Source organism: Equus asinus, chromosome X (genome assembly GCF_041296235.1).
Source record: "Equus asinus isolate D_3611 breed Donkey chromosome X, EquAss-T2T_v2, whole genome shotgun sequence".
Classification (NCBI taxonomy): Eukaryota; Metazoa; Chordata; class Mammalia; order Perissodactyla; family Equidae; genus Equus; species Equus asinus.
In genome coordinates, this window is record NC_091820.1 from 139,508,160 (window position 1) to 139,518,737 (window position 10,578).

Genomic DNA, 10,578 nt, shown 5'->3' on the forward strand with positions numbered 1-10,578 from the left:
TTTGCAAACGTCATCAAGTGAAGATGAGGTTGTACTGGAGTGGGGGGCGGGGCCTAAATCCAATGACTCGTGTCCTTATAAGAAGAAAAACAGACACACAGGGAAGAAGGCCATGTGATGATGGAGGCAGAGACTGGGTTGATGTGTCTACAAGCCAAGAAACACCAAGGATGGCTGGCAGCCTCCAGAAGCCAGGACAGTGGCCTGGAGCAGATTCTTTCCCAGAGACCTCAGAAGGACCAACCCTGCTGACACCTTACTCTTGGACTTCTGGCCTCCAGAACTGGGAGATAGTACATTTCTGTTGTCTTAAGTCCCCTGCTTTGTGGTCCTTTATGGCAGCCCCAGGACATTCCTACAGGCGCAGGAGTGGAGTGGGGAGCCCTGGTGGAAGCCCATGGCAACCGCCTAGCATGGGACTCTGACCAAGGTGGGCACTAGCCGACAGGGTCTGCTGACAGGCATAGACTTGGAGATATTGGGCAGGTAGTTGAATAGCTAAGTTGGGGTTTGGGAGAGAAGTCTGTCCTAGAAGTATGAATTTGGAAGATAGCAGCCTGTAGGGGATATTGAAAGCCTTGAGACCAGATCGGATCTCCATGCATGTACATGTAGATGGAGAAGAGTCACATTCCTGGGACAGCAAGCAGTTGCAAAGGAGAGGGGAGGGAGTGGCAGGCAGGAACCCAGGGCAGGAGTGGCAGTTACAATGGAGGGGTTGCTGTGGAGGAGTTGAGGGTGCAGGGGACTGAGATTCAACCCTGGGTCAAGCAGCTTGAGGTTGCGGGGGACCTGGTTCCGGACTATTTGATGAGGGGGACTGGGTGACGGGGAGTTTGGACAACTCTGGAATTTTGTTACTGGTGGAGGTCTTCAGGAAACATTGTCAGTCCAGCTCACCTCTAGTGGCCCTGGGCCTGTGGAATGGAGCATGTATTTTTGTTGCTGTCTTTGAGTCTTGCCTCCCTCAGCACCAAGTCTCAGAGAGGCCGGGAGATTCCTCTTGGGTTCAGCCATCATGGCCTGGTCGTCAGCCTCATGAGACTGAAGGCATCTCTGTGCTCCTGTGTCCTTGGGTCTTGTGTTGTCCCATCTGCAGGGAGGAGGAGGGGCTTGGGAGTGTGGGCTCATGGGACTCCATCTGTTCCCACCACCTCAGTTGCCTCGCTAGGATCAGGAGGCTTCTGTAGGTGAGATGAGTGGGGATGCTGAGGTCAGGATAGAAGTCTTAAGGCTGACACATCTCAGCACTTGCAGGCTGCCCTGGGGCTTTGGGCCGCCAGAGGTGGGCAGCTGGTGAGAAAACATCGTTGACAGGAAGTGGCTTTTTTTCATGCAGCAGATGGCCGAGGATAAGGCCTCAGTGAAAGCCCAGGTGACGTCCTTGCTGGGGGAGCTCCAGGAGAGCCAGAGTCGCTTGGAGGCCGCCACTAAGGAGCGGCAGGCTCTGGAGGGCAGGTGAGTGGGGAGGGAAAGCCCACCCTGGAGGCCACTGTCGGGATGCCCGAGAAGAGGGAGGCAGTTTAGGGTCCTCCAGGGGTTCCTCTGAGAGAGGGCAGCCTGGGGGATGTGCTGCCTGAGCACACGGGAGTGTTGGGGCAGCAGGGCCTTGCAGGAGTTGTGGGCTGGGCATCTGGGACCCGGCGCTTCTGGGCTGTCTGACCTTTTGCTGGAATTTGGGATTATTCTCTTAGGGGGCATTTTGGGGGGGTCCCATGAGCACCCTGTGATCCACGGTCACCTCTGGAAGTACTCCCAGTGCCCTCTCCCCTGAGGTTTATTACAGGGAAAGGTCACATGCCAGGACCTGCGAGGACAGAAGACACAGGTCGGGGGTGGAGAACCCCACGCCTTAGGCTCCCTCCTTCCCTTCCTCCTGTGAGGGGCCCACCGAGTGCTCTCCCTTCTCCAGCAGCGACACTGCAACACTGGAGACCCCGGGAACCTACTGGAGACTCAGCGCCCCGGGTTTGATTGGGGGCTGGTCACGCAGGGCCCCCTGCCGGGCATGCACCACACTTCCCGACTCCCAGAGGAAAGCAGGTGCTCCCCATAAACCATCCTGTTGTGCAGGAGTCCAGGCGCAGGGACCACCCTTAGCAGTAAGGAAAGTGTCATGTCAGCGTAGGGGACTTGGACCAGCCCACTGCCCAGGCGCCACCCGAGGGCCAACCTTGCAAGCTGGCCCTTCGTCAGACCTCCTGGTTGTTCTTTTCTGCACAGTCGCGAGGCTTGGGGTGGGGGGGGGAGATTCCTGGAAGTGCCTTCACTGGGTCAAAGGGCACGGATGTTTCTGTGGTTCTCATGCCGCCCAGCGGCTGCCCTCCAGAAAAATGGGTCCGGTCGAAAGGGGTGGCGCCAGCTCCCCCGGTGCAGTAGGTGATCAGGGTGCATTGGATGATGTCAGGGACGCCTTCCTGAAGAAGGCTAGAGGAGCAGGCAGGAGTTTTCCAACGAGTCTGAATAACGCTTTAGATGCCCCCTCCCCTTATCGGAGTGATACGTGAGATGGCGTGAATGCACTTCCATCCAGAGAACAGACCTTGAGCAGAGGCATCGCAGCGCTGAGCCTGGTTGGCTCCGGCTCGTCGCATTCAGTGTCTTCCCACCGTGTACTCTTCTGTACTGCCAAGTTTCTAAAATCGCATATGTAATTTTCAGGACAATTTGGTGTCTTTCTTGCCGGTCTTTTTTCTGTTCACATAAAAGAAGCTGCTGGAGGCATTTCGCTGTTAGTGCAGTTTTGCAGCCAACTTTGGTCAGTTAACGACCCTGCAACGGCGTTTACTCTGGCACTTGTAGGCTCTTGGGCAGCCTCCTTTCCCATCCTTCCCCAACATGGTCGAGTGTGTAAATACTGAACTGGGCAGCTTGGGGCACGAAGCCTTGCTTGCATCTCAGATCATTCAGTGTGGCCATTTAAACAGCTTCAAACTTCATACACATGGCTGCTCTCTGAGCCCTAGACCTGTCACGTCGGAATGGCCTTCCCCTTGTTCCAGGGCCCCTGGCAGGCAGCAGTTCCATCTGGTGATGGTGATGGTAGCACGTAACTTTTGTCACATCACAGATGGAAATGTGTTCAATGTATTTGGACAAGTGCAGAGAAACAGTGAGACCAGTGAAACCCCCTAATAACTTCCTCCACCCAGAAACACCCACTGTTGCCCCCCATGGTGGGGACTATGGAGGGTCTCGAGACAGCAGGATGACATGGCTGTAGCCTGAAACTGGAGATTTAGGGGACTGTGGGGAGATATGAGTGTGGAGACGGGAGATGGGGGCCATGGGGTGGTATGGGCCTGGATCAGAAGATCAAGGGAGGAGAGATGAGCCATTCTGGTGGGAGTGTGGAAGGAAGAATGCCCTGCCAAGGCTGTCACTGTCACCCAGGCAAGCAGGCAGCAGACTCAGCTTTCAGGTGTGGGCATTTGGGACTCCAGCTGAGCCATTGAGGTGGACCAGCTGCCTCCTTGCCACTTCCAGAACAGTGACTGGGACGGAATGAGTTGCCTGAGCACACTGGATCTCCCCCCTCACCCACCGCCCCCCCCCCCCCCGCCGCAGATCTTCTAGAAAGGCTTGTCTTTGCTGGCTGCCTCCACTTCCTTTCCTCCTAGTCTCTCCTGACCCCCTCCACTGAGACTGCTCTGACCGGGGCCCCCGGTATCCACCTGTTGGAACCCCATAGACGGTTCCTGGGGGCTCCTCTACCCTAGCCCCAGCAGTGTCCTCTTCTGAGACCACCTCCTTCACCTTGGAAGGGGCTTCCCTAATGCATGTCATCAACCTGAACCCTGAGCCGCGGGTCTCCTTGCCACCTGCACTTGTTTCCCTGCCGGGTGCCTGTGGTGACGTGAAGACATCACCCCCAACCTGGTGCCCTGCGGTTGTCCCTGTCTCCGGTGACAGCACCTCCACCTGGACAGTGAGTGGCGCCCCCCTTTTCATGGTGCTTTGGCTGTGCGTTGACAGGACGTTCTGGACCACGCCCTCTCCCTGTGGCTGTCCTCTCCCGCGGACTGCTGTGCTTCTAGTGCTCTTGGGCTCCGCTTTCCTTCTGCTGCCAGCCCTTCTCAGCACGGCAGGGATCCTGTGAGCACGGCGGGTGGCGCCTGTCACCCTCTGCTCCTGCCGGGGCTCTGCTGTGACCGCCCCCTTCCCCTGTGCCAGGGCCCGGGCGGCCAGTGAGCAGGCCCGGCAGCTGGAGAGTGAGCGGGAGGCGCTGCAGCAGCAGCACAACGTGCAGGTGGACCAGCTGCGCATGCAGACCCAGAGCATGGAGGCTGCCCTGCGCATGGAGCGCCAGGCTGCCTCGGAGGAGAAGTGAGTGGGTTCCTAACACTGGGAGGGACAGGGCCCAGTGGGGGGGCCATCAGTGGCTTTCTGCCTTCGGGGTAGCCCTTCTCGGGACTGGCTGCCCCTTATGCTGCACCCAGTACACACCCAAATGATCCATCTTTGATACAATAATATTATCCATTCTCCAGTCCACATTCAGATTCCACTGTTTGTCCCATATGTTAACAGCATCTGGTTCAGGATCCTGCATTCTTTCCATTGGTGTGCCTTTTGAGTCTTCTTTAATCTAGAACAGTCATCCTGCCTTTGCATATTTTTCATGAAGTTGACGTTTTTGAAGAGTACAAGACAGTTGCATTTTATTATAAAAATTTCTTTTTGTACTTTTAAAAATGTTAGCTTTAAGGAAAATGATAGTAACTAGTGAGCAAAGTCTGCCTCAGAGCTACAGGCCTTTAAGGCACAGATGCATCCCGGCAGCTCCACTCCTGTCTGTGGACAGAACAAGAAGGAAGAGGGTGGAGTTGGAAGCAGGAAAAGCTGTGGCTGGACCAGGACAAGGTGTTTTCTCCAGCAAAAGCTCCTTTTTCTTAGGCGGAAGCTGGCCCAGCTACAGGTAGCCTATCACCAGCTCTTCCAAGAGTATGACAACCACATCAAGAGCAGCATGGTGAGCAGTGAGCGGAACCGAGTGAGTATGGCTGGGATGTCCTTGAGCCTGTCTAGGACTGACCTTACCCTGGCTCCTCTCCTTACTCCTCCAAATTTGGGGATGTTGGGACTCAAGGCCCTCCCTGAAGACTTGACAGAGTTGGCTTTTGGGAGGGGTGCTCTGTTTGTCTAGAGCTTTGTCCAGGCTGCAGTGTGATGGCTCAGGGCAGGCCACAGGGAGGTGGGATGCTTGGGCCGTACTGTTTGCTGCCTACAGTGGGCTGGGCTGGGCTTCTAGATGTTCCCTCCGTGGGCCGGGAATATGCTTGCTCCATGGCCAGTCCCTCCCGCCAGCTGTTGCCAGCTCAGCTCCTGGCTCAGGTTTCTCTGAGCCAAGGTAAGCCCCGGGAACGTTTCCATCTCCAACAGTGTTGAAGGCAGCTGGGAGCCCTTTTTTAGTTTGTTCTTATCGGACCTGTACTGGGTGCAGTTTCTAGCGATCACATTTTAAGCAGGATGTTGTCAAACATGAAAGTACCCAGAGGAGACTTGTAAGGGTAAAGCCTGAAACCGGGTCACATGGGGAAGAGTTAATGACAAAACTGTGGCCCTTTGATCTCCAGAGGGAAGACTTGCTGGCATGTGTGGGTGTCTGTATGTGCATGTATTTGTAATGTCTGTGCACGTGCGCACGTATGTGTGTGTGACCAGCAGACCTTTGACCAGGTGGCAGAGTGGCAGGACCAGTGGGTCTCAGCCTAGCGGGCATGTGGTAGTGTTAGTGCGGGAGACTGGCTCAGAGTGGAGAGGGTGGCCTCAGTGGGGAGTCTGGCCCCTATCCCCTGAAGGGTTGGAGGAGGGCTGTCTAGCTGGGGATTCTGGGAAGGGGATGTCGGCCTGTGTGGGAGGCTGTGCCAGATGACTTCAGAGGTCCCCTCCAACCTCTCCCTTTCTAATACTCTGCACACGCCGACACCTTGTGGTCAGCATTGTCCTAGTTCAGGACAGCCGGGGTTGATCTTTCGTTCTTCTCAGCTCTCACCTGGAATGGCAGCTATCCTGGGGGCAGCCTGGCCCCCATTCCGGGCCGGCTCAGGGTCTGTCATCTCCCTCTTGTCCGTCTCCAGGGAATGCAGCTGGAAGATCTTAAGCAGCAGCTCCAGCAGGCCGAGGAGGCCCTGGTGGCCAAACAGGAAGCGATTGACAAGCTCAAGGAAGAGGCCGAGCAGCATAAGATTGTGATGGAGACCGTTCCGGTGCTGAAGGCCCAGGTGAGGGCTCTCCTCTGAGGCCTGCACACGGGTGAGCAGACTGGGCCCACTGGCGCTGGGACCTGGTGTGACTCTGGTGTCATTTTGCAGTAGCTTCTTGGAAGCTCTTCAAGTTCCTTGTGCTGTTCCTTGACCTCTCAGCACAAGTGGGATGACTCGCTCTCTGCCGTGGGTTCTGGGAGGGTAGGAGCAGGCTCTGCCTTGTTTCCTGGTGCCTAGCATGGAATGTCTGATGAATGGCTGATGGACGGCGGGTGTGTCCCCCCTCTCTTGGCTTTGCCAGGCGGATATCTACAAGGCGGACTTCCAGGCGGAAAGGCAGGCCCGGGAGAAGCTGGCTGAGAAAAAGGAGTGTCTGCAGGAGCAGCTGGAGCAGCTGCAGAGGGAGTACAGCCGGTTGAAGGCCAGCTGTCAGGAGTCAGCCAGGTGGGCCTCAGCGTGGCCCCACGGGGAGCAGGGCTGGGTACTGGTGGGGAGTCTCCAGTAGTAACCACAGGAGACTGAGTGCTCCTGGCTTGTTGGGTTAGGGTGAGCTGGCCCTCCCACTCCCCTCCTCCCACCCCTGTCCTTCCATCAGCTTTGTACACCTGGACCTTGACTTTCACGTATTTATTGGACGGTTTCTCTTCTCTAAGGATCGAAGATATGAGGAAGCGGCATGTAGAGGTCTCCCAGCCCCCTTTACCCCCCACCCCAGGTGAGTGAGCTGCAGGAAGAGTGGGGAGGGCAGGGTGCTGGGAGAAGGATTCTGTGACGGAGAGAGCCACGTCTAACCCCAGAGTTGCTCTTTGGAGCGCACACACACGGTGGGCATGGGAGCTTGCATTGGCTGCCTTCCCCATCGGTAAGGGGGGATTAAAGTGGAGGAGCTAGTGGCAGGGAGCCTGATAGTTGGCTCCAGTTTCAGGACTTTCTGCATCTGCGCTCTTTCCCCAGCTCACCACTCCATTCACTCGGCCCTGCCCAGCCAGAGGAGAAGTCCCCCCGAGGAGCCACCCGACTTCTGTTGCCCCAAGTGCCAGTACCAGGCTCCTGACATGGACACCCTGCAGATACACGTCATGGAGTGCATCGAGTAGGGCTGCCTGTTGATCACCAGCCTGGGACAGTGTCATCTGTGCTTTCCTCTCCTGCCCGCCAAGTCCTGAATGATGGGCTAAGTGACAAAGAACCGGCCACTTCTTTGAGCCCCGAGAGCTAGCCGCTGGGCCTTACGCTTCAGCTCCCCCATCTGCTGGTTCACCTCTTTTAGGGTACACAGAGCCCCAGCTAGGCCTGACTCTGCCCTTTTTTTTTTTTGTTCTGTCTGCTTGAACCGCTTGTCCCTCGGGCTCCCTGTTCTTCCACCTCCACTGGGGAAGTCAAGAATCAAGGTCGGGGCTCTTGGAGAGGACTGCCTCCCCAGCGAGATGGGTGGGAGCCCCTCCTTCCTGCTGGGTTGCTGCTGCTCTCACGGGCTGCCTGGTGTTCCACATGGGGCTGCACCACCGTGGATTGAACCAGTCGGCTGCTGATGGACATGTAGGTTGTTGCCAATCTTTTTACTGTCATAAATAACGCTGCACTGAAAATCCTCGTGCATCCGTCATGTGTATCTTTGGGTCAAGTTCTTAGAGACGGCACCGTAGAGCATCAGCCAACAGAGTAGATGGTGCCGGGCCTGCCTGCCCCCCAAGTGTGGTTTCCCGCCGCCCTTGCTCCCCATAGCCTTGCTATCCACCAGGGCTGTGGTTCTCTGTTAAGAGTGAGCTTGAGCATCTTTTCAGAGCTTGAAGGGGCCTTTCATTTCTTCTGGTGTGAATAGCTTGTTTGTGTTTTTTGCCCATTTTTCTATTGGGCTGTTAGTCTTTTGTTCCCTGGTTTGTAGGAGCTCTTTGGTCATTAGTGGGATCCGCTCTTGGGTGTGAGGAAGTTGCAGTGATCTTTTCCTGCTCGCCTTTGGGCTGGGTTTCTGGGACTCGGTTTGTTACCTTTGCGCCATCACGTTTATCCACCTTTGGGATAAAGTGCTTTGGGGTTGGAGTTGTTGAGGCCGCCCTGTGGTCTGAGGGAGGACTGCTTCCTGCATACACGCTTTTCCGTTCCTCTTCCTAACACTGCGAGAGCACGGCCGCCCAATGTGAGTGGTGGTGGCCGTCTTTCATCACATTCCAGAAGTTTGTGACGTCCTAGCCTTGCGTTCGAACAGGAGCCACTTGGCAACGATTGGCAGATTACAAACACCAGAGAACTCTTCCTTGTTGTTGTGCAAGATGCTGAGTATTTCCTAGGATTGCAGAGCCATGGGCATTCACCCTGCAACCGTAGTAAAGAGAGGACGTTGAAAGTGGAGGGAGAATGGGACGACGGCCCATCGTTTGCTCCTTGGTGCCCTGGCCCTCGCCCTGCCCTCCTCCCAGCTTCCCAGGTCAGGAATGGGGTATTGCGGATCTGGCCCTGCGTCTTCTCGTGGGGCTTCCTGGTACTTGGCAATGAGAGAGCTGAGCAGAATTAGGATGGAAGTCTAGTATTGAGACTGAAAACAAGCCTGGGCCGGGGCTGTCTTGGCATCTGGAGGGTGGGAGCAACTTGTCCATTTCCTGAAGCCCAGGTGTCTAATTGCAGATTGTGCTTCAGAAAAATGTTAAAGGTACAGACAGGTTCTCTGCTCGTGGGTGCCACATTTCTATCCCAATCCTATAATTTTTCTACAAGAGCACTTTTAGTTTTTTGGGGGTGTATTAGTTTCCCATGGCTCCTGTAACAAATTACCATAAACTTGGTGGCTTAAATCAGCAGGAATTCATTCTTTTACGGTTCTGGAGGCCAGAAGTCTGAAATCAGGGTGTGGGCAGGGTTGATTCTTTCTGGAGGCTGTGAGGGGGAGTCTGGTCCGGGCCTCTCTCCCAGCTTCCGGTGGTTGTCCTTGGTGCTCCTCAGCTGGTGGACACATCACTCCAGTCTTTGCCTCCGTGGTTACGTGGCCTCTTCGTCTGACTGTGTCTTCTCTTCTGTCTCTTACAGGGACACCAGTCATCGGGTTTAGGGCTCACCTATATCATCCAAGATGATCTCATCTTGAGATTTTTACCTTCATTACATCCACAAAGACCCTTTTTCCAAATAAGGTCATAATCACAAGTCCTGGGGGTTAGAACGTGTGCATATCTTTTGGGGCTACCATTTAACCCAGCACCGGGGCCTCTTCTGGAGCCCACAGATTAGGACAAATGCAGTCAAAGGCAGGTGTCTTCAGGACGTGCAGTTCTGTTCAAGGGGTTGTTCCCCGGGGTGATGGTGGCCGCTGGGAAGCTGGAGTTTGGTGCGGGACAGGCCCTTGCAGGCGTGCAGACTCTTGTTCTTTAGGCTGGACGCTGCTGCCAGGGCCAGTGGGTGTGGGCAGGAGAAGGGGGTATAGTGCAGTAGGACGGAGCCATTGGACCACCTGCACCCTGGGTAGCGGCTACTGGCTGCCTGGGGATGGGCTTCATGCTTCTAAGAGGGTGAACGAAGGCATATCTCTGACCAACTCCCTCTTCTGAAAGGGGGTTGAAAGAAAAAAGGTGAGATGCAGGAACAGTGAGAGAGCGGACGTTCTCTTCCTGGAGAACTTTCCTCAGGCTCTGGCAGTGGCACCAGGTGGGCTGCACAGCCCCAGCAGCTGGGAGCTTTACAGATGCTCCCGCCTGGGCCCTAGACTAGCTGAGTCAGGGTCTGGGTGTGGAACCGGGCATTGGCGGGCAACCGCTGCTCTTTTGAACCTTCCCTTTCTGAAGGCTGGGTGTCCTTGCTACCTGCCTCCTTTCTTCTTGTCGCACTCTCTAGGGCTGGTTCTGCAGAAGACCCCAAGGATTTTAAATCAGGCCATTCACCCGGATGTGAGGGATTCCGCTTTCTTCCTTTCTGGCTTTAGTTAGGTTGAGCTTCTGAAACAAGTGGTTGGATTCTTCCCATGAGGGAAGCAGCCTGCCTGCCTTATTAGCTGTGACCCCTTGATCTTCACAGCCCTGGGTTTGAGTGGTAGAGACAGACAGCTAGAAGCATATCCCCCTGAAACCTGTGTCATTCCCATTGCTTACACGTGTGCCCCCTCTGCTACCTGCTGGTCAATGCTTAAGAGAAATCTAGATGAGCAATAAAATAAGCACAGTAAGAATGCATTTCTCTCTCATTAGTAGCTAAAACAATACGGATTCAAACTAAACAAAAAGTGATGTCAAAATAGCAACAAATGAAGACTTCTGGTGCCCTGCTGGCAAGGTGCAGGGGACAGGCCTGTGACATTGCCCCTTCCTGGGGGCTGGTTTGCCGGGCTGGAACGAGCACTTGGGAAGTGTCCTCAGCCTGCTGCACCATCACTTGTAGCCATCAAAGA

At 55.4% G+C, this 10,578-nt stretch overlaps 1 protein-coding gene across 11 annotated transcripts in view; it reads left to right on the top strand.

Annotated features, from left to right (window-relative positions):
* IKBKG (inhibitor of nuclear factor kappa B kinase regulatory subunit gamma) overlaps positions 1–10,359 on the top strand; it is a 25,517-nt gene extending 15,158 nt beyond the window's left edge. For 7 of the 11 annotated variants that reach the window (XM_044763130.2, XM_070502900.1, XM_044763126.2 and 4 more), the window contains exons 4-10: positions 1,340–1,458; positions 4,174–4,326; positions 4,897–4,993; positions 6,081–6,224; positions 6,508–6,650; positions 6,860–6,921; positions 7,161–10,359. In XM_044763130.2, the coding sequence (XP_044619065.1) occupies positions 1,340–1,458; positions 4,174–4,326; positions 4,897–4,993; positions 6,081–6,224; positions 6,508–6,650; positions 6,860–6,921; positions 7,161–7,303 (861 nt within the window). In that variant the 3' untranslated portion in view covers positions 7,304–10,359. The remainder of the gene's footprint in view (positions 1–1,339; positions 1,459–4,173; positions 4,327–4,896; positions 4,994–6,080; positions 6,225–6,507; positions 6,651–6,859; positions 6,922–7,160) is intronic. The other 4 variants (XM_070502899.1, XM_044763120.2, XM_044763118.2 and 1 more) reach the window with 3 other exon arrangements.
* Positions 10,360–10,578: the final 219 nt, after the last annotated feature.